The sequence below is a fragment of the Tupaia chinensis genome, unplaced genomic scaffold (genome assembly GCF_000334495.1).
Source record: "Tupaia chinensis unplaced genomic scaffold, TupChi_1.0 Scaffold000557_1, whole genome shotgun sequence".
Lineage (NCBI taxonomy): Eukaryota > Metazoa > Chordata > Mammalia > Scandentia > Tupaiidae > Tupaia > Tupaia belangeri.
Window position 1 is genome coordinate 1,388,502 of NW_006160069.1, and position 24,772 is coordinate 1,413,273.

General features: G+C 39.2%; 2 protein-coding genes across 10 annotated transcripts in view; one reads left to right on the forward strand and one right to left on the reverse strand.

The window, feature by feature from the left end:
• The window catches only part of ATP5PF (ATP synthase peripheral stalk subunit F6), an 8,456-nt gene extending 8,345 nt beyond the window's left edge, over positions 1–111 (reverse strand). The window contains exon 1 of the mRNA XM_006157700.3: positions 56–111. The gene's annotated coding sequence lies outside the window, so the exon portion shown is untranslated. The remainder of the gene's footprint in view (positions 1–55) is intronic.
• GABPA (GA binding protein transcription factor subunit alpha) overlaps positions 1–24,772 on the forward strand; it is a 46,821-nt gene that overhangs the window by 1,096 nt on the left and 20,953 nt on the right. For 3 of the 9 annotated variants that reach the window (XM_006157698.3, XM_006157690.3, XM_027775369.1), the window contains exons 2-5: positions 11,982–12,084; positions 15,591–15,735; positions 19,628–19,712; positions 22,204–22,449. In XM_006157698.3, coding sequence (XP_006157760.1) covers positions 12,008–12,084; positions 15,591–15,735; positions 19,628–19,712; positions 22,204–22,449 — 553 coding nt within the window. In that variant the 5' untranslated portion in view covers positions 11,982–12,007. The other 6 variants (XM_006157692.3, XM_006157691.3, XM_006157696.3 and 3 more) reach the window with 6 other exon arrangements.

Consider the following 24,772-nt stretch of genomic DNA (forward strand, 5'->3'; position numbering starts at 1 on the left):
AACCCAGAATCGAGTCCCGGAGAGGCCAGGCTGGTCTAACTCCCCTCCCAGTCACCTTGCACTCAGTCCCGAGCTGCCAGAGCCACCGCCGCCGCCACCGTTCTACTTCCGGCACTGGCCCCGCCCCATCCCCCGCCTATCCGCCGTCGCAATGCATTGTGGGCCGCCGTTTCAGTCGGTCGACGCTCACCGGACAGGAAGCGTCTCGAAGACAGCGCGACCGGACGGCTCTAGGTGAGACAGAGCCAAACAGGAGGAGGAAGTGGAGGGTAAGTGCTTCCGGGTCCTCTGGCCAAGTGTCCGCCATCTTTTCTTCGCCTAATTTGATCCGCTTTTTTCTTTCTGGAAACCTTGCTCTGAACGCATGCGCACTTTGAGTAGCCGCTCCCTTGGCTCAAGTCCCCACTGAAAGAGCATCAAACAACTGTTCCGTGGGGTTGTTGAGTGTATGGTTTATACAGGGAGAATGAGAACGTAAAACAGACCGGATTGGGGCGTTGTGCTTCCTTGTGCCTCGTGAGCCTCCGTTGCCTAGGGGGTTCGTGTCGCGCGCCCTGCTGGGAGTTGTAGTCCTGGACCCGGGGGTGCCTGGGAGGCGGGAGGGGGGTTGGGGTTGTTCGGCGCCGATTCCGCGGGAAGGGCCTGAGGGCCTCACACTTCAAGTCGTGGGAGCTGCAGGTCTTACCCGGAGGGACGCGCACGTGGAGCCTGCGTCGTTGCCGTTCCCAGCCGGCTCTGGAGCGCGGGCGGGGGCGACAGGCCGATCGGAGCGGGTGAGGGCGGCCGCGGGGGAGGAGGGGCGCGTGGGCCCGCGCGGGCCGGCCTCGTTCCGGGGCCTTTTCCCCCACAGCGGCCCCCCCGCGGCCGCCTCTGTGTTTTGTTTCCGCTGGTCCCCGGCGCTGTGACTCCCATTTCCGTTCGTGGAGACGAGGGAGCCGGGTGGGGAGGGGTTGGGAGAAGCTGTGCTGGGAGAGGCGGGGGGGGGGGAGAAGCTGTGCAGGGAGAGGCGGGAGGCGACGGCACGAGGCCCGGGGGAACGCGCCCCTCGGGACCTGTCCGTAGGTGTCGCTTTTGCCGCTTGCTGAGCTCCTTGCCCCGCTCGTCGCCTGATCGTGGCAGTCCGCAGCGGTCCTCAGTCTCCTTAGAAGGGATATATATGGTCCTGCCCCTGGGATTTCAGAGGAATAGTATGCAGAACCTCTCTTCGCCCAACTCAGCGAGTCACTCTTTTCAAATCCAGTTGCCTTTCAAGAATTGTCTCATATTTGTGCCAGAACCGTTTATTCATGTGTATGGTTTGTTTTTGTTTTCCTTAGAAACGAGGAAGTCAGTCTGGGGGATAACGGTGGGTTAATGTAGCATGCCAGCTTTTAAAAGTTGTTTTTTTGGTGTGTGTACTAGAAGATAAGCCATAGCGTGCGTGTTTGATGTTAGGGAATCCCAGTTTGATTAGGTTAATGTCAGGACAGTGCCTAAGCTTGCATTGATGAGAAGTAATTTAGAAATAAAATCCACTTTCTAAGAAGTTTCCACGATTAGCGCAGGTCCGACTCGTGGAAGCAGCAGAGATTTAGAAGGGTTCACCTGAGCAAAGTCAAGAATGAAGCAGTGATCATTTCGTTAGGTACCGTGTTATTTTAAGCTTCAGAAGAAATTGACCAACCCTAGGGGCTACTTTAAGAGAATAGCCTCTGTCTCTCTCTCAAGGTTTGATCGAGCTTTCCAAACTTGCTTCTTTTTAGACATACTCTGTTGCTTGGTGGATTTAAGTCAGTTTTACCTGGGTTATATATACAGGAGCATATCTTGTAAGTGGTGTATAGTCATGAAGTAACAAAATTACTGAGCTAAATGTTAAAGTAAGGCATGTCGTGAGATTGTGAGGAGGCTGATTAAAGGTGACTTTAGTCCGTCCTTAATTCTTTGTAATATTTCAAATCTACAGGAAGTTTGAAAAACAAAAACAAAACAAAACAACCTATACAGTGAATACTCTCCTTCACCTGAGGGTCATAAACTGATAATGTTTTAGCATATTTGCTTTGTCTTTTTCCAGAAAAATTTTATTGCTGGGGATGCCTGTGTTCTGAGAGAAAAGCAAGCAAGCACTTCCCTCCCCCAATTGGGCATGGTCGTGCCACAATGGTTTTTTTGTCTATTATTGATGCCCCAGGATTTGGGGCATGCAAGCGCATGTATGCAGTAGGTTTAAGTTCCCACAGCTGGGATTTGAATTTCCAACCAGGATAGGCTATGTAGGATCTGTATTCCTAGACACAGGGCATAACTGCTGTACTGCGGAATTGATCCTTCCCTTTTTTTATGTGTATATTACATAAATGTATGTATTCTACTTTGTCTGTTGACTTTGTTTTTTAAGTGACTTGGGGAATGATCTCTTACTTTTTGTCTCTCCAATAAGTGTACATACCCTAAGGCAGGAACCTAAAAAAGAATAAAAAGACACACTGGACACACACATGTGCATGCATGCCCCAAATCCTGATAATCTGGAGAAATGGAGAAAGGATTGGGGCATCATCTCATTACGGAGTATGTTCTGTTACTCTGTCTCTCACACCTTCTGGCAAATATACATATGTGTATTGGTATATGTACACATTCATACAAACTTGTTAGCTTGAGAAAATATGCACTTGATCATGTTGATACTCTTGAGACTGTACTTACATGTTCTGTATTGGGAGAAACTGTTAAGAGTCCTATAACTGAAAAAAGTATTCCGAAGGACAATTCTCAAATTATCTATAGTTCTAAAGAGAAATGTTAAACATGTCTGTATCTTAAGATGCATTAGCCTTTCCTTGGATTTTCAGTTAAGTTTGAGTTTATTTAATATCCATTTTGTGAAACATTATGAACCCAGGGTTAAATTTATTCTATTGATACAAGAACCAGGGTGTCAGTGAAGTATGTAAAGTATTTGTGTGCAGTTAAGACAGGGCATCCTTTAGGTGAAAAGGCACCAACTAATGTTACCATCCATTTTCTTGAGTGTTGACCTAGAATCCTAGGGATTTGATTTCAGAAAAAGAGCCAACACTGTTCTCAAGCATTTATACAAAAGATCTGGACTATTTTCCAAATCTTTCCATTGTTGCTCTAAGCTAAGTTTGGAGAAGTGAAAGAGAAAGATTAATTTGGAGACTGCATAACGTGACTTTATCCATTGTGTGGGGTTTTATTTTTTTTCTCTACTTGACACTTTCTAGAGATCTAACTTTTTTGGAAGATCATTGGCTAAATTTTCTTTTAATGCTTAAATTAATCGGAGCCCCAGGTATCCCTGTAGATAAGCCATTGGAGTGGTTTGTCAGCCCTTGGCTACTTCATATGCTTTTGGTTTTGTTTACTTGCTATAGAGTATATGCACTCTCCAGCAAGAGAGAGAGAGAGAGAGAGAAGAAAATTGACAAAGCAGCCCTTAGAGATAATAGCCACTTCATAATCCCTTCACCTTACTCTTTGGATGTTGGGCATACATGTGCACATGCACCAGTACATTTTTCAAGTCACTGAGTTTGGGCCTTGCACCATGCATTAGGCTAAGTGGTATTTAGCTGCCTAAATCACTTGCCACAGACTGGCCCTGCTTTTCTATTTTCCAAAAGTTCCCAGAACTAATGTATTTGTTTCTATTCTTCTTATTATTATTTAATTGGTTATGGAATTGGAGCAGACTCTTTGTAAGCCCTGAAAATAAAACAGATTGTCTTTTTAAATACTATTCTTATATAAATGTTACTGTTTTTCACTTTTTTCTGTACAGAACAGCTTTTTGTGCTTTATATAGGATGTTATAATAATAATAATAATAAAATAGTAATGTCCATTTTGTTTGGACATTATTATCTGTATCTGATCCTAAAATTCTGTAGTGTGTGTGTGTTTTCTACTTTTTTCTTTTTTTTGCCAGAGTGTGCATTCACTTGTCAGAGAGAGAGGTAGAGGAGAAAGCATCCCCCCATGGGAAATGGTCACATTGAAATCCCTTCTCCATCTCTTTTTCTTAACAGGAATTTTGGACACATTTTTCATGTCACGTGGTCCAGGACAACTGCACAGTCAGCCATGTGAAATCCATGTGCCTTAACTAGGCTACGGAGCCAGACACACATTTTCTTTTATAGCTACTGTTTTAAAAAAATAATTATTTAATTTTATTTATCATTATTATTTTTAATTTGCTACAGGGCACACACAGTTGCCAGAGAAAGACAGAGAGAAAGTGAGAAAGCCAGCCACCAGGTACAGAACTGAAACAGCAGTTGGCCATGTGGACAGTTAAGCACCTTAACCACCATACCACCTGCTAGCTCCATGGATACTTATTTTTAATTGCCAGAGGGCATGTGTACTTGGGCATGGAGGAGAAATAACCCCCACTCCCCCAATGGGGCATGGTCATACCACAATTCCTTCCCTTCATTTATCTATCTGGGATTTGGGGCATGCCTGCTCCTAGAATGTTTTCCAAGCCCTCAGGGTCAGGTTTTAAACTATGGTTGGCCATGGGGGAATCTAGCTCCCTTAACCACTAGAGTACTGGGCCGGCCCTTTTGATACTTTTTTTTTTGGTAGAGGTTTTTGCTGTAGGGCCCGTATGCTCGCCAGACAGAGAGAGACATAGAGACAGAAAGCGAGAAATCACCCCCCAGGGGAGATGGCCACACCGCAATCCCTTCTCCTCCATTCTTCTCTCGGGATCTTGGGCACGCATACACACGCGCCCGGCATGAGTTTAAGCCACCGGGTCCAGGACTCGAACTGCGGTCGACTATGTGGGAGTCCAGCGACATAGCCATTACATTAACTGCTGGTCCCAATACTTTCTTAACATGAGTACTTGGATTGGCTCCAGTGTCCAGCTATCACCAACAAAATTTCCTTGAACATCTCATTATCAATTAATTTGAGAATGCACATATATCCAACATGTTTCTCAAGCCTCTGGGTCCAGGATTTTTAGCAGTCAGCCATACGTGGACTGCAGTTACCCTAACCACCACACCAATGACTGCTCCCCTTTTCTTAAATATTTTTATTCACTGTAGAGTTCATGTATGCACACACGAGAGTGAAAGAGAGAAAAGTAGCCTCTATAGGGTCTAGTCATGCCATGATTCCCTCTCTTCCAGTACTTCCTCTAGGCCAGTGGATCTTGGGCTCTCTTGCATGTATTCAACACATTTCAGGCTTACCAGATCAGTAATTCAAACCAATGTTGCCACGTGGGATCTGACTTCTCTTGAGTAGTACCTTATGAGTATCCCATGGAGCCAGCCTATTTATTCCATCTATAAACCTTTTGTTTCTTCTGGATATTGGAAATGTCTTTTTCTATTCTGTAGCCTGCCTGTTTGAACATCAAATCCATTAATTTTTTTTCTTATTGTTTTTGAAATTTTGTTTAAGAAGTCGTATTTTCTTTTTCTTTTTTTAAGTTTTTTGCCTTAAGGCATGTGTACTTGCTGGAGAGACATTGAGAGGGAAAGTGAAATTACTCCCCAGGGGAGGTAGCGACAGCATAGTCCCTTCTCCATTCTCCTCCCAGAATCTTGTGTATGCACTCACATATACCCAGAGTGAGTTTCAAACCACCCTGTCCAAGACTTGAACCACAGTTGGCTATGTGGGAGTCCAGTGACATAACCACTGTGCCATCTGCTGGTGCCAAGATATCCTTTTCTCTCCTTGTTGAAGAAAACCAGACACTGAGGAATGGAAAGCAGCACTGGCAGAGATTAGGAGAACTGTTTATTATGTCAGTGGGTGTGGAGGAGTTAACACTCAAAATCTCCTGCCCCATTGGGGGTTAGACATAGTCTTTGATGGGGGAATTGGGGAATGGGCGGTCTAGGGGGTAGAGATTGGGCTCAGATCCTGCCATACACAGCGTCAAAGGGAGTAGTCAGAGAAGCAGGAGATCTAATCTATTCAAGGTACCAGTCCATTCAAGGTACTAATCCATTCAAGGTACTAATCTATTCAAATTACTAACCCACCCAAGGTTTTCAGGTTATCCTGTAGCTGCTGTCATCCCTGAGTTATTAGTCATAGGAATTTAACAGTTTATAATGAAGACGCTCCTCCAAGATGGAGTCTTGCTTGCTTCATCCTTAACCCATAAAAAGTCCCTACCACTTTTTTCATATTAGTTTTACAGTTTAAATGTTTAAGGCACCTCGAGTTCAGTTTGTATGGAATGAAATAGTCATTTATCCAGCATATAGTAATTGAGTGCCTATTAAGGGTGAAGCAGTGCTCAACATACTTTGTATACATCTGTGAGCAAATATCCCTGCCCTTGTGAAACTTATCCTTCTATGAAGTAATTCCCTACTGAGTCACCACCTGTTTTGTGCTAGCATTGGGATGAATTCCCCAATTTTACACATCACCAATTAAGGAACAGGTTTTTTTTTTTAAAGAACGACTTTATTAAATCTTATTTATTATTATTATTTTTAAATTTGACCAGAGAGAGACAAACAGAGGGGAAGTGAGGAAAAGAGACATTGAGAGGGAAAGTGAAATTACTCCCCAGGGGAGGTAGCGACAGCATAGTCCCTTCTCCATTCTCCTCCCAGAATCTTGTGTATGCACTCACATATACCCAGAGTGAGTTTCAAACCACCCTGTCCAAGACTTGAACCACAGTTGGCTATGTGGGAGTCCAGTGACATAACCACTGTGCCATCTGCTGGTGCCAAGATATCCTTTTCTCTCCTTGTTGAAGAAAACCAGACACTGAGGAATGGAAAGCAGCACTGGCAGAGATTAGGAGAACTGTTTATTATGTCAGTGGGTGTGGAGGAGTTAACACTCAAAATCTCCTGCCCCATTGGGGGTTAGACATAGTCTTTGATGGGGGAATTGGGGAATGGGCGGTCTAGGGGGTAGAGATTGGGCTCAGATCCTGCCATACACAGCGTCAAAGGGAGTAGTCAGAGAAGCAGGAGATCTAATCTATTCAAGGTACCAGTCCATTCAAGGTACTAATCCATTCAAGGTACTAATCTATTCAAATTACTAACCCACCCAAGGTTTTCAGGTTATCCTGTAGCTGCTGTCATCCCTGAGTTATTAGTCATAGGAATTTAACAGTTTATAATGAAGACGCTCCTCCAAGATGGAGTCTTGCTTGCTTCATCCTTAACCCATAAAAAGTCCCTACCACTTTTTTCATATTAGTTTTACAGTTTAAATGTTTAAGGCACCTCGAGTTCAGTTTGTATGGAATGAAATAGTCATTTATCCAGCATATAGTAATTGAGTGCCTATTAAGGGTGAAGCAGTGCTCAACATACTTTGTATACATCTGTGAGCAAATATCCCTGCCCTTGTGAAACTTATCCTTCTATGAAGTAATTCCCTACTGAGTCACCACCTGTTTTGTGCTAGCATTGGGATGAATTCCCCAATTTTACACATCACCAATTAAGGAACAGGTTTTTTTTTTTAAAGAACGACTTTATTAAATCTTATTTATTATTATTATTTTTAAATTTGACCAGAGAGAGACAAACAGAGGGGAAGTGAGGAAAACAAGTCTCCAGTTCCAGGACTCCCACATGGTTGACTGTGGTTTAAGTCCCAGATCTGGCAGCTTAAAACTCACGCCAGGCATGTGTGTGTGCCCAAAATCCCAAGAGGATATAGAGGAGAAGGGATTGTGGTGTGGCCATCCTCCCTGTGTGCGCAGGGGTGATTTCTTGCTTTGTCTCTCTTTTTCTAGCAAACACACGTGCCCTATAGCAAAAATCTCTCTCTCTCTCTCAAAAAAAAAAAAAAAAAAAAAAGGGAGCCAAGCCGGAGGTGGAAATGTAGACATTGAGAGGGAAAGTGAAATTACTCCCCAGGGGAGGTAGCGACAGCATAGTCCCTTCTCCATTCTCCTCCCAGAATCTTGTGTATGCACTCACATATACCCAGAGTGAGTTTCAAACCACCCTGTCCAAGACTTGAACCACAGTTGGCTATGTGGGAGTCCAGTGACATAACCACTGTGCCATCTGCTGGTGCCAAGATATCCTTTTCTCTCCTTGTTGAAGAAAACCAGACACTGAGGAATGGAAAGCAGCACTGGCAGAGATTAGGAGAACTGTTTATTATGTCAGTGGGTGTGGAGGAGTTAACACTCAAAATCTCCTGCCCCATTGGGGGTTAGACATAGTCTTTGATGGGGGAATTGGGGAATGGGCGGTCTAGGGGGTAGAGATTGGGCTCAGATCCTGCCATACACAGCGTCAAAGGGAGTAGTCAGAGAAGCAGGAGATCTAATCTATTCAAGGTACCAGTCCATTCAAGGTACTAATCCATTCAAGGTACTAATCTATTCAAATTACTAACCCACCCAAGGTTTTCAGGTTATCCTGTAGCTGCTGTCATCCCTGAGTTATTAGTCATAGGAATTTAACAGTTTATAATGAAGACGCTCCTCCAAGATGGAGTCTTGCTTGCTTCATCCTTAACCCATAAAAAGTCCCTACCACTTTTTTCATATTAGTTTTACAGTTTAAATGTTTAAGGCACCTCGAGTTCAGTTTGTATGGAATGAAATAGTCATTTATCCAGCATATAGTAATTGAGTGCCTATTAAGGGTGAAGCAGTGCTCAACATACTTTGTATACATCTGTGAGCAAATATCCCTGCCCTTGTGAAACTTATCCTTCTATGAAGTAATTCCCTACTGAGTCACCACCTGTTTTGTGCTAGCATTGGGATGAATTCCCCAATTTTACACATCACCAATTAAGGAACAGGTTTTTTTTTTTAAAGAACGACTTTATTAAATCTTATTTATTATTATTATTTTTAAATTTGACCAGAGAGAGACAAACAGAGGGGAAGTGAGGAAAACAAGTCTCCAGTTCCAGGACTCCCACATGGTTGACTGTGGTTTAAGTCCCAGATCTGGCAGCTTAAAACTCACGCCAGGCATGTGTGTGTGCCCAAAATCCCAAGAGGATATAGAGGAGAAGGGATTGTGGTGTGGCCATCCTCCCTGTGTGCGCAGGGGTGATTTCTTGCTTTGTCTCTCTTTTTCTAGCAAACACACGTGCCCTATAGCAAAAATCTCTCTCTCTCTCTCAAAAAAAAAAAAAAAAAAAAAAAGGCAGCTACGCAGTAGTTGGAAATGTTGGGACTTGAAGAGTGTTACAGCCTTTTGTAAAGTGGAAAGGGAGATTATATGGGTATCCTAGAGCTAATGTAATAAATTACTGCAATTAGAGTGGCTCAAAAGCACCAATTTATTGTCTTAAATTTCTGGAAATAAGAAGTCTGAAATAGGTCTCTCTTGGCTAAAATCAGGTTTGGGGAGGGCTGTGCCTGGCCTAGAACCTCTTAGAGAGAATCTGCTCCTTTTCTCTCTTTTAAGCTCTACTTCATTCCTTAACGTGTTACTCCTTTACTCCATCTTCAGGCCAGTCACAGCTGAGCAGTGGAGTCTGTCTTATATTTGAATCATTCTGACATACTCCTTCCACTCATAATGACCCATGTGATTGTTATTGGACCCACCTAGATAATCCAGGATAACATCTGTATTTTTAGATCTCCCAATTAGCAACATTAAATACTTCTGCACCTTTAGTTCCATTTTGTCTTGTATCCTAACATATCCACAGATTCTGTGACTTTATTTTAATTTTGGGGGGAGTGGGGTGGGAGGGAGAGGGAAGAGAGAGAGAGAGAGAGAGATCATTCCCCGGGGGGATGGCCACACCACAATCCCTTGTCCTCCATTCTTCTCTCAGGATTTGGGGCATGTATGCCCATGCACCTCCTGTGATTTTCAAGCCTCCTGATCAGACTCAAAGTGCAGTTTGCCATGGGGGAAGTCAGTGCCTTAACTACCATGTCACCTGCTGACCGCCTGTGTTATTTTTCTTTCTACTGTAGAGACCTCAGTTCCTTGATGAATTTAGACTGGTAAGGTCCCTCCCACTTCAAGAAGCTGGAATAGTTCACTAGTTCACTTGGAGGCTTGAATAATCAGTCAGGTCATGCACCTGTGCCCGAAACCCTTAGAGAAGGGATTGCAGTATGCCCATCCCCCCGGGGGGGGTGGGGAAGGGTGGTTTCTCACTCTCCCTTTTATCTCTCTCTGGCAAGCATATGCACCCTATAGCAAAAACTAAAAAAAAAAAAAAAGTTCCTATGGTCACTTTTGGATAGTTTTGATCTTTACACTTTGGTGACAATTGAATAGAGGAAGACAGTAAATATAATAAACTAATGACATAATATATAAAGGGCAAGTGCTACAAATAAGGAAAGAATGAAGAGATAAGAGACAAATTACAGAATTAAATGAAGGTGGATAAGGAATGTCTTCTGGAAGGGTGAGATTCCAGTAGACACTTCAGAGCCAAGGGATTTGGTCAACAGGATTTTAAGGGGAGGTAGGTTACAGGCAGACTGAACAGTAAGGCCAAAGGCTATAGGAGAGGACTACGCAAGGTTAAGCATCTGTGAGATAGAGAGTCAGTGATTATGGGGTGGGGTGGAGGGTTGATCATGTAGGACCTTGTTGGCCATTGTAGTCTTTAGATTTTACTGTGACTTACCTGTTGAAGAATTATTCTGATCTGATTCTAGTTTTAAAAAAGATAACACTGACTCGTGTGACTGAGAATAGACTGTAGAGGAGCGAGAGTGGACACAGGGAACCTTGTTAGGAACATTGGCAGTATTCCAGGTAAGAGATCATGGGGGCTCCTGTACTAGTATATGTAAGACAGAGCGTGTCTCTGAATAACCCATGGTTCAGCCCCACTTATATTGATACAGTACACTTGGAAGTGTGACATTATGGAGCCATAGGGAGCTCAGCCTTGCTAACCTCTAGATCGTGTTCATGTAAGCATGGGCTCAAAATAAGATTGTTCTGTGTAAAGCATTTGAATGCAGTGCCTGGCCTCAGTAAATGCTTATTGTCAGTAAGGGTGAATTTGTGAATTCTTCATTTTGTCAAGTCTTAGAGAAGCATGGATTCTTTGCACATGATGGAATACCAAATTTAGGGTAACAGTCCTCATAAATGACATACACACCTTTTTTAGATGTGATAGTAAACTTAGAAAACTTTAAGGGTGCTGTGGACTAAGACTAGATATGAAGTCCAAATACTAATTCATTGACCTACAGCGAGGTAGTTAATAATAGAATCTGGAATTTTCAGCATTAATACCTTGAAAATGGCTACAGAAAAATACCACTATTCAAGGGGACTTGAAAAAATTTGATGTAAAAGAATTAAAGTACAAGTTTATTTTGGTGCCAAAAAAACCCCTGAAGTCCATGTGCAGTTTTTTTTTTCTCATACTTTCTATAGACTTTCTCTTATGTAGCTGTTTATGCATTACTTAGCATTTTAAAAATTATAATGATTTATTTTTAATCAATGGCCATTTAAAGCAGTAAGTAATTTTACATGAGATCATTGAAACTGAAGTAGTGGTTTGTTTAAAATAAAACCACATCTGAAAAAATAAAAAAAATTTAGTGTGTAAGCAATGTGATAGTGTGCATATCTATAGTTTGTTGCTTTGCTGTTTTAGAATAGTGTACTTGGATTTATAAGATACAAATTGTAAAACAAATCCTAGCTATGATTAATTTATATCATTCTATCACTATAGTGCTTTCAAGTAAATTCTGCTAAAAAGGTACAAGTTTTAGCCTTCACTTGATTTTGAAGTAATTTGAATTTATTTATTGACAGAGATTGGGAAAAATTTCAATAAATCCAGTAACAATGATGAAATTGTCTTAGGTTAATTTAAATAGCATTCAAACAAAAACTAGTTTATAAATGTCATTTGAATCGCATAGATTTACTTATGAAGATTACGTCCTTCTGTTTACCCTCCCTGCTTTTATTTGAATTCTGTCTCTTCTTACATGTCAGTTCTATTTATGCAGATAGTTTCTAAGTCTTTAACTCTTACAGGACGGATTTTTTGAAGTATTTCAACCATGACTAAAAGAGAAGCAGAGGAGTTAATAGAAATTGAGATTGATGGAACAGAGAAACCAGAGTGCACAGAAGAAAGGTTGGTATATTCTGAAATTAATCACATTTTATATTATATATCTAGTTAAAATCGGGAATCACGCCATGGTTATTTGGGGCTTTTTCTTTTTAACTGATCTCAGCAGTTTAAGGGATAATATGGTGCTTTTTCCCCCCACTCAGATTTAGGTTTGTAGCTGAGAGGGAAAAAAAATCTTAAAGTCAATAATAAGTGTAATTTATGATCCAGAAGTTGGTTTATAATAGTTTGTTCCCTTAGGCCACTACTTGATTTCTTTCCTCAGTGATGGTTATTTTTATTTCAGAAAGTGTTTAATTCAACCTGAACTAATTTAACAAATATTTATAAGTAACTACTTATAAACTAGTAACTATCAAGAATATATGAGTAAATGAGATACTTAGCTATCCTTACTGAAACCACATTATACTTGAGACAGGTATATGAGTAATTACGTGTGTTGTACTCAGTATAAAGTGTGGTAAAAGATGTTAGTTCTTGGAATAATATGGAATATTATTTATTTGAAAGTAGACCAGTGATGAATTCAGAATCGAAGGAGAAAATGTAAAATAGGTAGAAATATAGATTTGAAAGTCATCAAGAAGGAAGGTAATCACTCAGGTCCCTATTTTAAGCTGTAAAACAGGAGATGAAATAATACACTGAAAGTGAAAAGCACTGAACAATAGTGGAGAACCTCTGTGGAGTAACAAAGTTTAGAATAACTACAGTGAGACCAGGCAGAATAAGGCTGAGTAGGATACTGAGTGTTGAGAGTACAGGTGAGATTAAAACCCCTAAGTTGTATTTTTTTTGGAGAGTTTTTTGCTATAGGGCGCATGTGCTCGCCAGACAGACAGACCGACAGAGACAGAGACAGAAAGCAAGAAATCACTGCCCCAGGGGGGATGCCCATGCCGCAATCCCTTCTCCATTCTCCTCTTGGGATTTTGGGCACACAAACACACATGCCCAGCGTGAGTTTTTACTTATGAATATTACTTCCTTCTTCTACTTGCCCTCTCTGCTTTTATTTGAAGATTATTGGGCATACACGCACACGCAGCCGGCGCCCCAGGTCCAGGATGCAAACAGCGGTTGACTACGTGGGAGTCCAGTGACATAGCCATTGTGCTAACTGCTGGTCCCTTTTTTTTTTTTTAAAGAATTATTTTATTTAACTTTATGTATTTATTTATTTTTAATTTGACCAGAGAGGGACAGAGAGAGAGAAGGAAAGTGAGAAAGTAAGCTGCCAGGTCTGGGACTCAAACAGCAATTGGCCATGTGGGAGTCCAATGCCCTTAACCAACATGCCACCTGCCGGCCCTAAAACCCCTAAGTTTTTAATAGAGCTTTTCAAAATGTTTGATTATGTTGTTTTTTTGTTTTTGTTTTTGTTTTTTTCCTCCAGCAGAAGGAAGGAGAGAATGCATGATTTCTGTGTGTATGTGTGTGTATCTATATAACAAATTACTCAAAAACTTAACAGCATTTATTATTGCATGTAGTTTCTCAGGGTCAGAAACTTGGAAGCAGTTTATTTAGGTAGTTTTGGCTCAGGATCTTTCATGAGTTTGCAGTCTTGACTGGGGTTTAGAGTATCTGCTTACCAGATCATGCATGAAACTGTTGGCAGCACCTCTCAGTTTTTTAGTACATGGGCTTCCCTCTGGGGCTGCTTAATGGCATTGTTCTGGCTTCCCCTAAAGCAACCTTGTCTGAAAGACAGACTACCAGAATGGAAGGCACAGTGTCTGTTTAAATGTCCTTGTCTATGAGGTGATTATATATCTCTTCTGCCTTAGTCTTTTGGTGACACAGTCAACTCATTTACCATGTGAAAAGAAACTATAAAAGGGTGTAGATAGATATTAGGAGGTAAGGATCACTGGGAGCCCTTAAATTTGTGCATACTTGGCACAAATGGTCCACAGAGCCCAAAGTGTTTAGATCTGGCCTTTTCTGGAAATCTAGGTAAGAAGTCAGTAGTTCTTATGTTGACTTGTATAAAGGAGGCAGTTAGTAGTTAACGCCCAGCTGGAGCAGATTGTTACTATGCAGGAACTTAGGCCTAGTGATGTGAAATCATCTACATTTTTTTCAAGAGAAGTTAGTAATTCAGAATTTTGTATGAAACCTCCCAGGGTCTTTGTGTTTGTTTTTAAGAATATTTATTTAATTTTCTTTATTATTATTTTAAAATTTGCTATAGGTTACATGAGCTCACGAGAGAGAGAGAAAGTGAGAAAGCAAGCTGCCAGGTCTGGGACTCAAACCGTGGTGGGCCTAGTGCTCTAACCACCATACCACCTGCTCGCCCCTGACAAATTTTTTAATACATACTGTTTTGACAAATGCAAATGGAATTTAAATCATACTTAAGTTTATCATGTGAAACATAGTTAAATTTCAGATTCTTCAATATAGGAAATAGTGCTAGTGTCTGTCTTTTGTTTGGTCCATATAAAGAATAACAAGAAATATGTAGAATTACTTACCAAAGATTGTAAGTGTAAAGGAACTTACTGTTCCATAGAATTCAAACTATAAAGTAAGAATATTTATTTAATTTTCTTTATTATTATTTTAAAATTTGCTATAGGTTACATGAGCTCACGAGAGAGAGAGAAAGTGAGAAAGCAAGCTGCCAGGTCTGGGACTCAAACCGTGGTGGGCCTAGTGCTCTAACCACCATACCACCTGCTCGCCCCTGACAAATTTTTTAATACATACTGTTTTGACAAATGCAAATGGAATTTAAATCATACTTAAGTTTATCATGTGAAACATAGTTAAATTTCAGATTCTTCAATATAGGAAATAGTGCTAGTGTCTGTCTTTTGTTTGGTCCATATAAAGAATAACAAGAAATATGTAGAATTACTTACCAAAGATTGTAAGTGTAAAGGAACTTACTGTTCCATAGAATTCAAACTATAAAGTAACAATACAAAAGAGGGTTTTGAGGAAAAATATGAATCTTTTCTTTTAATGCAGAGTTGTGATGATTATAAGCAATAGTGTACAGATAAAATCAAAGTAAGTTATTTAACATATTTTTACAACTTATTAATTTAGTATATTAAATTGTATCCATGTTAGAAAGGAAAATTGATAATAGATAGGGTATACAGATTTTGAATAGACATTTTATTCTCCTCTCTGAGCCTAAAATTCTTCAAAATAACTTTAAAAGGTAATATAAATGCAAGCATTTCACCATAAAAATCATGTGTGCAATATTTAAATGTATATATTACACACACACATATATATGCATACACATAATAAGGCATATTTTCAAAGGTGCTTTAAATTTCAAGCTATCATTTTTCCATGAAATCATGTGTTCAGTTCGGCAGCACTACTTGGTGATGAACCTACTGTAATATCTATGTAGAAATGAGTTTTCAAAGACCAGAAATATGGTGATACTGAATTTTATTTTGAACATATTATTACTTTAATATCTAGTGTAAAGAGTGTTATTGTTAACCTTCATATCCTTTAACATTTAGCATTGTGGAACAGACCTACACCCCAGCTGAATGTGTAAGCCAGGCCATAGACATCAATGAGCCAATAGGCAATTTGAAGAAACTACTTGAACCAAGACTACAGTGTTCTTTAGATGCTCATGAAATTTGCCTGCAAGATATCCAGGTAACGTTTTATATTTATTTATTTAGAGATTTATATTTCAGCAAAATATGAATTCTTTTGTTAACCTTTTATCTCTATAGCTATTGCCTTTATCTCCAAATGTAGATTTGACTTATATTATGTTTCGGAGCAAAAAATTTTTTAGCAAAATTGCCTTCATTTAAAGTTTTATTTTAAAATTTGAGTACTGAATTAAGCATTCATCTTTTACTTTCTTTCACAAATACAGAATGAAAAATTTAAGTAAGTTGAAAGCATAACTTAAATATAGAGTGGACTTTGACCTTGAAAGCTGAAGAAATGTGTCCTTACACCCTGTTCCTAGGAAACTTTTCATTTCTGTCTGCATCATTTTCTTTTCTTTAAGAAGAGCTCATTTGATTAAATGATTTTTACTCTATCATCTTTATTTTCACTGACAGTAAATTTTGGATTAGAATTTTAAAATCAACTTATATTTCTTAGAATTTATTATAACAGGGGTTTTATTTGCAGCAGTATTATAACAATATAGTTGAAGGATATTTACAGTTGTATTTAATGGTACTCTTTGTGAAAGGTAGTATTTTAATATATCCAAAGTAGTTGCCTAAACAGGATTGTTTCAGTAGTTTCCCCATGACCTCCTTTAAACACATGAGTAAGTACTAGAGTTATTTTTTTACTTGTTTTGGTACTAACCTATAATTATACATTTTGTGTTGCCTTTTGTATTATTTGGTTGTTTCTTTCTTTGCTCCTACTTTCCTCCTTCCCCTGCCACCTGCTGTGTGATAATCGGGTGTTACAGAACTTTTGCCTTGGGTTTTTAAAAACTTAAATTGTCACATGCTGCTTCTATTTTTTTTTAAGATTTTAATATACAGTAAGATGAAATGTAATGAAATCTGAACATTTTAGTTGCCATTTAACCATACTTAAATCTTTTCCTTTTAATGTAAGTTTTGTAGAAGTTGGTGACAGGGAAAATGCTCTTCTAAAACTAGAATATATAGGTGGGTCTGGTTATTTTATGATTTTAAACTGAAGAGTTTTCTTAATAGTTGATAAATTAGCACAATCTATTTGGAAAATAATCTGGCACTTAGTATCTATTAATGAGAAATGTGGGAAATTCCCCAGTTCTTCTCAATGAATTGTTTCTACAGAAATGTTCGCCTGAGTAGGCAGAAATGTAGCTATGAGGATGTTTGTTTTTGTACAAAAACTGAAAAGAACTCAAATGTTCCTCAAACAGGATTTAATAAATAAATTCCATAGATTGGAATTCAAGGTAGCTATTAAAAACTGGTGAACTAAAGCTCTCTAGAGCTATATAGGCAGGTTATGTTGAATGAAAAAAATAACTGCAAAGAACTTCTAAATTATCTTTTTTTGTTTTCACATCAGCCTTTGAAGTCAGCATATTCTTAATCATATTTCAGAGATGTGGAAACAGATTTTAAAAAGTTAAATAATTCACCCAATATGTAGCTATAAAACGGCACCTTGGAATTTTAACTCAAGTCTGTTTGACTTCAAAACTCTCTTCACTTGTTGGGAGGCAGACTTTTAAAAGGTTTATAGTGAATAACTCAAAATACTTTATTTGTTATCTCTCAGCTCATGAGTTGCTTGTTTAATAATATCAGGTCTATCCAAAAATCAAAGTATGACCTGTAAAGAACTGAACCTATCATAGAGTCTCAATAAATAATAGTTCAATAAATGGAAATCTGTACAATTTAGTGTCAGAGAACTGAGATAGCCTTGAATCTAAGGGCATTTTGCATTCTTTCCTGAACCTTCCCTTCCTCAAAATGGATATGAGAATGGAAACTTCTGTTCTTGTATTAATTAATATAAATGTGAATTGGACTTGGAATGCTTGCAGTCATGATAGTAGCACTTTTGTCGTTTTGGATGTGTGCTGACTTGAAAACTGATGAAACAACGACTGCGTTGTACTTTTATGAAGAGCGTGACACAAGATCAGATACCATGCTTGAATTTTGTCCTTGTGCCAGCTCTTTGTGAATTAGTGTATTCTGTACCTGAATGTATAACTTTCAGAGTTATACATGTCTTAGCTTCTAGTGGATAATACCAGTGTCTACTAGACAAGGAGAAAAACTTGATACTAGCATAATTTTTAACAAAATGTCAGGCAGATACTTTTATTAAGGAATGGAACTGTGATGTTTGGCCTGTCTACAAGGTTACAGTTTGTCTCATTCCTGTTCAATTTAGATGCACAATCACTTAACATTAGGCTTTACATATATGGCTTTTTTTTTTTTGGAGAGGTTTTCGCTATAGGGTACCTGTGCTCGCCCGACAGACAGACAGAGACATAGAGACAGAAAGCAAGAAATCACCCCCCAAGGGGGATGGTCACGCCTCAATCCCTTCTCCTCCATTCTCCTCTCGGGATCTTGGGCACGCACGCACACGCACCTGGTGTGAGTTTTAAGCCACCGGGTCCGGGATGTGAACCGCGATTGACTATGTGGGAGTCCAGCGACATAGCCATTACGCTAACTGCTGGTTCCCTACATATATGGTTTTTTAATATTAGAAAATATGGGGCCAGTCTCATAGCCTGGAAGTTAAGGGAGCTGGGTCTCACAAGGCTCACCACATGGTTAAAATCACAGACCTGGCAGCTTGAAAAACATGCCAGACACGTGTTGGCATGTCCAAAATTCCAACAGGATAGGAAAGTGGAGAAGGGATTATGGTATGACCGTATACCACTGGGGGATATGCTTCCTTTTTCTCCCTCTGTCTCTCTCTGGTGATCACATATGCCCTCTGACAAAAATTAAAATGAAAAAACATTTATTTGAAACAGGACTACAATACTGACTTAGTTACAGGGAATGAGAACAGGAGGAGCTTTGTATTCTTAGCTATGCAGACTTGAAGAGATAGAATTATTGAAGATAATTTAAATTATCTTCTGTTTTTTAACCAATGACAGTAAATGTCTGGAAGTCAAAATAACTATTTTTTTTTCTCTTTTTGGATTCTTGCCAACCGGGTATGTGTGCATTGCCGGAGGGTTGGGGGGGTGGGGGTGGGGAGAGAAGTGAGACATCACCTCTTCAGGGGTGAATGGCTATGCTGTAATCCCTTCTCCTCCATCCTGCTCTTAGGATTTTAGGCACACATACTCACAACTGGCATGTTTTTCAAGCCACCTGGTCTCAAACTCGAACTGTAGAGTCTGCCATGTGGAATCCATTGTTTTAACCACTATACCATCTGCTGGCCCAAAGTCAGAATAACTTTTTATCATCTGTTTGCTTTTTTGTGAAGTGCATTTATTATAAGGAGAGATGAAGAAAAAAACCACTAATACTGAAAGGATTAAGAATTGTTATGAAAATATTCTTAGCTACATCAAATAGTAAGATAATTTTTAAATTTTTATTATCTGTGATCAGAGATTTAGAGTAAACTCTGATCTTCAGTATGTGGCATTGGTTACAAAAGAATCATGACAAGAAGATGCTAATAGATTTAAATAAATTGTCAGCACTAATTAAATACTTTAGCTTTCTTATGACAGATTATTATGTTATTTTCTACTTTAAATACCTTTATGGAGTGAATAATTACCTTTTGATATTATTTAAGATCCCAAACTAAACTCCATAGCTAAAGAAAACTGCCACTTAAAATAAATTTGGTGTTTATGCTGCCCTTAATTACTACCTTAGTGATTAAGATATTTTTAGTTTTGGCAAAGAATTAAGTGTTGTGACAACTTGGAAGTTATATGTGTTTTATAACTTGTGTGCTTCAATAATGAAGTTCTGTTTGGTACATCCATTTATACTAAATCAGAAATGGGGTCCTAGTCTAATGATTGAGCTGAAATAATCTTCTTCATTTCACCATGTTTTAGTTGGATCCAGAAAGAAGTTTATTTGACCAAGGAGTAAAGACAGATGGAACTGTACAGCTTAGTGTACAGGTAATTTCTTACCAAGGTGAGTTACTTTTAGTTAATTCAAAGATTAGCTCATATTTTCCTGATATAGCTCAATTTTATAAGTTTTAGGTATTCCAGATGGTTGTCTAGTTTAGTTTAATGTGGTATGATGGCCAAATATTCATGGTTTTTGATTTAGTCATTTATCTACTGGAGTGAACTAAGGATAACATTAGCCTGGTTTAATCCTAAAGTGATATGTTGTATAGCGTAAGTGGCAACATCACAGAGAGGGCTGAAGAACAGATTCTAGCTGAGTTCCTAAGAATGATTCAGCCACACTACAGACTGGCCTGCCAAGGAAGCTGCTGCCTTATGATCTACAAATCACCACGTCTAGAAGCTATCACTGTAGCTGTCTACTTGGAATCATGCTGCCTAAATATAAGCCCTTACCAGTGATTCAAGAATCTCACTCATATCTGGAATCCAGGCTGTGGGGAAATCTCGTCTCTGTAGTTTAGCACACTGCAAGGAATTTGCAAAGGATGTAGAGTAACGCAGTCAGTCATGTCCATAACAGTATTTTATGAATTTTGTGCACCTGGTTAGAAAAGAAAACTAGGAAACCATTTTTTTGTAGGTTAGTTTTTAAAATGTGGCTTCTTGGGATTTCTAATAAGAGCTTTAGAATAATGTAGTCTTTGAACATACTTTGTTGCTCACTATTATTTCACAAACCAAAGTTCTCTTTAGATTTTTGAAAGTGATAATCTCCTCTCCCCTAGGGTTGGTTGCTGTTGATAGTGAGAGAAATTTATTGTTTTTCTCTTCACAAGCTTAGTTACCTACTGGTGTGAGTGTGTTTAAGTGGAGTTAACTTAAAGGCATGAAAATAGGAATTTGGATGGAGGATCAGGTAGTAAATTTTAGGAAACTTTTTTTTTTTTTTTTTTTTTTAAGTTCTGACTTTTAAAATTGTTTTTAGATTTTTGCCATAGGGCACGTGCACTTGCAGGAGAACAGAGAGATGGAAAGAGAAACCACCCCCTGGGGGATGACCACGCCACCAGTCCTTCTTCTCCATTCTCCTCGGGATTTTGGGCACACATGCACATGTGCCCAGTGTGATCCTCAAGCCACCAGGTCCAGGGCTCAAACTATGGTTGACCATGTGGGCGTTCAGCACCTAGCTACCGTGCCACCTGCTTGCCCCAAATTCTGACTGTTTTTGGACTGGCCCCATAACTTAGCACTTGAGGAGGCTGGATCCCACACAACTTACTCATGCCTACTCATGTTTCTCAAACCACTGGGTCTAGAACTCAAGCTGCTCAGTCAGTCTTGTGAGATCCAGCTGCCTTAACCACATGCTATGGGCTGGCACTCTGCATCTTTTTTTTTTTTTTTTTTTTTGGGGGGGTTTTTTTTTTGGGAAAAATTGTTTTTCCCAAAAGAACCAGAAAGACAGAGAGAAAGAAAGCAAGAAATTACCCCCCCAGGGGGGATGGCCACACTGCAATCCCTTCTCCTCCATTCTCCTTTTGGGATCTTGAGCACGTACACACATGTGCCCGGTGTGACTTTAAGCCACCGGGTCTGGGACTCAAACTGTAGTAGACTACATAAGAGTCCAGCAACATAGCCATTACGCCAACTGTTGGTCCCATTCTGCATCATTTTTTAATACATGTATTTTGTCTTAACAGGAAAAAGAGTTGATAAATAATTTTAATTTGCTTGGAAAGATTTTTTTTTTAAATCCTAAGTGTGGTCACTACTGATTTCTGTACTCCCTAATCCAATTTTTGTTTTCTCCATATTGGTACTTGTAATTTTATTTTACTGTGGTAAGAGTTAGAACTTTTTCTGATGATATTTGTAGGTAGGGTTTGTATGGGTGAGTTTGTTATTTTCTAAAAAGTTATTGTAGACTTGTAGAAAAGTTGCAGGAGTAGTAAAGGAGTCCTTGGATATCCTTCACCCAAATTCCCTAAATGTTAACTGTTAAACCTTTGCTTTATTGTCTCTCTGTTTATGTTAGGTTTTTGAACTAACTGATTCTCTTTTGTCCCTTAATACTTCTGTGTGTTTCATTCAAACAAGGTTTCTCTTATGTGACCACAATTCAGTTACAAAAATCAGGAATTTATTGATACAATATTGTTACTATAGAAGTGGGTTTTTTCTCTTCCTTTTAAAAGTTTATTTATTACTTCCATGAGCAAGAGAGACAACACCTCCAACAGGTTCTGATGCCACAGTCTACCCCTAGCTTCAGCCATCCCGGGCCTTGGCTTCATGTTTGCTCAGTGTACTCAAGGAGAACTCCAGTGTGAACCCAGAGTCCTTTTAGAGCACTGACCCACCTGGAAGTTCTCTTGAATTTTACTGTTATTTGGGATCTGTTAACTTTTCTAGACATACTGTTAAAAATATGTAAAATGTAGTTTTTCTCTCTTAACATTCAAGAACGTGAACTAAACTTTTTTAGTGACTTTTGTGTTTTCATTTAGATTTATAATCCTTTTTTAAAATTCATTTTTAAGGAATTGAACCAAAGCTAAATATCCTTGAAATTGTTAAGCCTGCGGAAACTGTGGAAGTAGTTATTGATCCAGATGCCCACCATGCTGAAGCAGAAGCACATCTCGTTGAGGAAGCTCAAGTGATAACTCTTGATGGCACAAAACACATCACAACCATTTCCGATGAAACTTCAGAACAAGTAACAAGATGGGCTGCTGCACTGGAAGGTTATAGGAAAGAACAAGAACGCCTTGGGATACCCTATGGTAATAATATAGATAACCATTACCTTTGGTAGAATAATAAGAATTAAGCTTTGACATAGAAGACACTAGGGAAAGTTATAATCTGTTTTAACTACATTTTTAGAAAGGATGTTGATTTTCCTTTTTTTGGGGAGATTTTTGCTATAGGGTATGTGTACTCACCAGAGAGACATAGAGAAAGAAAGCAAGAAATCATCCTGCAGGGATGGTCATGCTGCGATTCCTTATCCTCTATTCTCCTCTTGGTGTTTTGCACACACACACACACACACATGTGCCCAGTGCGAAACTTAAGCCACCAGGTTCAGGACTTGAACCACAGTCAACTATGTGGGAATCCAGTGATGTATCACTGGTCCCAGGATGTTGATTTTCTATATCTCTGTCTTCCTTTTTTGTTCTCAGCTGTCTTACACAATTAAGCACATATGTTGGATGAATACTATCCTGGGTGAGGAAATAGAGAAATGTAAAATATATTTCTGCCCTCAGAGTGTTTAATGTAGTTTAAGAGAGAGAAGGTAGTTGAAAAGAGATAATTGCTATAAAAGATAACATGTTTGTGAGTTGTCACTAACTCTTATGAAAGAAACATGTTATTAGAATCTGAAAGGGCTCATAGTGGCCTTAGGGAAAGTCAGAAAGAGTTTATTATAGATAGGAAAACTATTGACCAGAGAAGAACATTCCAGGTAGGAAATGTAATGTGTGAAGCTTAGACGCAGTAGTATGTGTGAGTAGGGAGAAGATTTAGAGAATAAGGAGTTAGTTACTCTGTAGCAGTACAGGTCTATAAGTGATTGATGAAAGTGGTAATTGAAAATGAATGTGGCAGTGGTATATGGCATAACTTGTAGCAGATAGAAACTGGGTGAAGGGAAAGCAGGAACATCCTATAGTTTAGGTGACTAGGTGATGATGCCTGCTTAATAACCTAGACCAGTTGATTTCATTTGGGAGGAGAAAGAATGGATGAAAACAGTGATAGGAATGAGGAGCCTGACAGATTTTATCTATACAAGGATTGAGAGGGGATACTTCAGGTGTTGATCTAACTTCTCAAGCTTGGATAATTAAGGGAGAAATAGTCTTGATAAAAACTGGTTTGATCTTCATGCACTGTGTAAGACTGAATTTATGGGGGTGTAAAGGAAGGACTGAGCATGCCTTTGAAATGTATCTGGGGAAGCAGGGAAGTTGGTATGGGATAGAGTTTTTGGAGGCAGGTGTTACTAGCACTTGATTTTGAAGTGAAAGTTCATGTTCAGCTGAAGGTAGCCAGAAAATAGTTTCAGTTGTCTAACGTTTGGGCAGGAGATAAAGGTGTTATGTGGAACTCATTCATACTGAATTCGTAATGTAGTTGAAGCCATTAATGTATATATAGGCTCTTCTGGAGAGAGAGAAAATGGAATGGGACAGTGTTAAAAGTTGATTCCTAGGTCCGCAGGTGGTGTGGGGGGTAAGGGCGCTAGACTCCCACATGGCCGACCGCGGTTCGAGTCCCAGACCTGGCGGCTTGCTTTCTCACTTTCTCTCTCTCACTCTCACTCTGTCCCTGTCTGATCAAATTTTTAAAAAATAAAATAAATAATTCTTTAAAAAAATGGATTCCTTAGACCATGTAAACTTTAGGATTGGTAAAAGAAAAGGTAACAAGAATAGCTTCAGAGATTAAAGGAAAATAATTATGTAATTAAATAGTGAAGACTCTGGTATGCTACTGAAAAAGTCAGAGTGCCAACTTAGTAATAGCTATTAAATTTGATAATCAGAGTGTCTTTGGTAAATTTAGAAAAGTAACCAGAGAGTCAGACAAAGTTACAAGAAACATACATTATAGGAATGGAGAAAATTGTACATAAACTTTGGGGAGGCAGGTGGCAAAGAGTGCTAGGGGAACAAATAAATAGTACTGATGGTTTAGGATCTGGTGGAGATCTGAGGGTGTTTCTAGATAAAATTGTATCATTGGGCTATCAATTGAAGTATAGTATGAGCCCAGTTTGAAGACTGATATATAGCCATTCCTCAGAGATACAAGGGAAAAAGAAGTTAGAATAGTCGAGAGTATTTAATCACTTATCTTTGCCATGCAGAAGCTAATGCGGATGATGTACTTGACCTTTGGGTTACTACAATAGTAATCTTTTGAAGAAGAAATGCTGAGACAGAAAGAAGGGAGCATGAAAAGTTTGAAACGATTTTTACAGAGTTCAATAACTCTTCAACAGTACAATCTTTTATAGACTATAGTGTTTAAAAATTAATTGTAGGGACCAGCACGTGGTTAAGGATGCTGGACTCCCACATGGCCGACAGT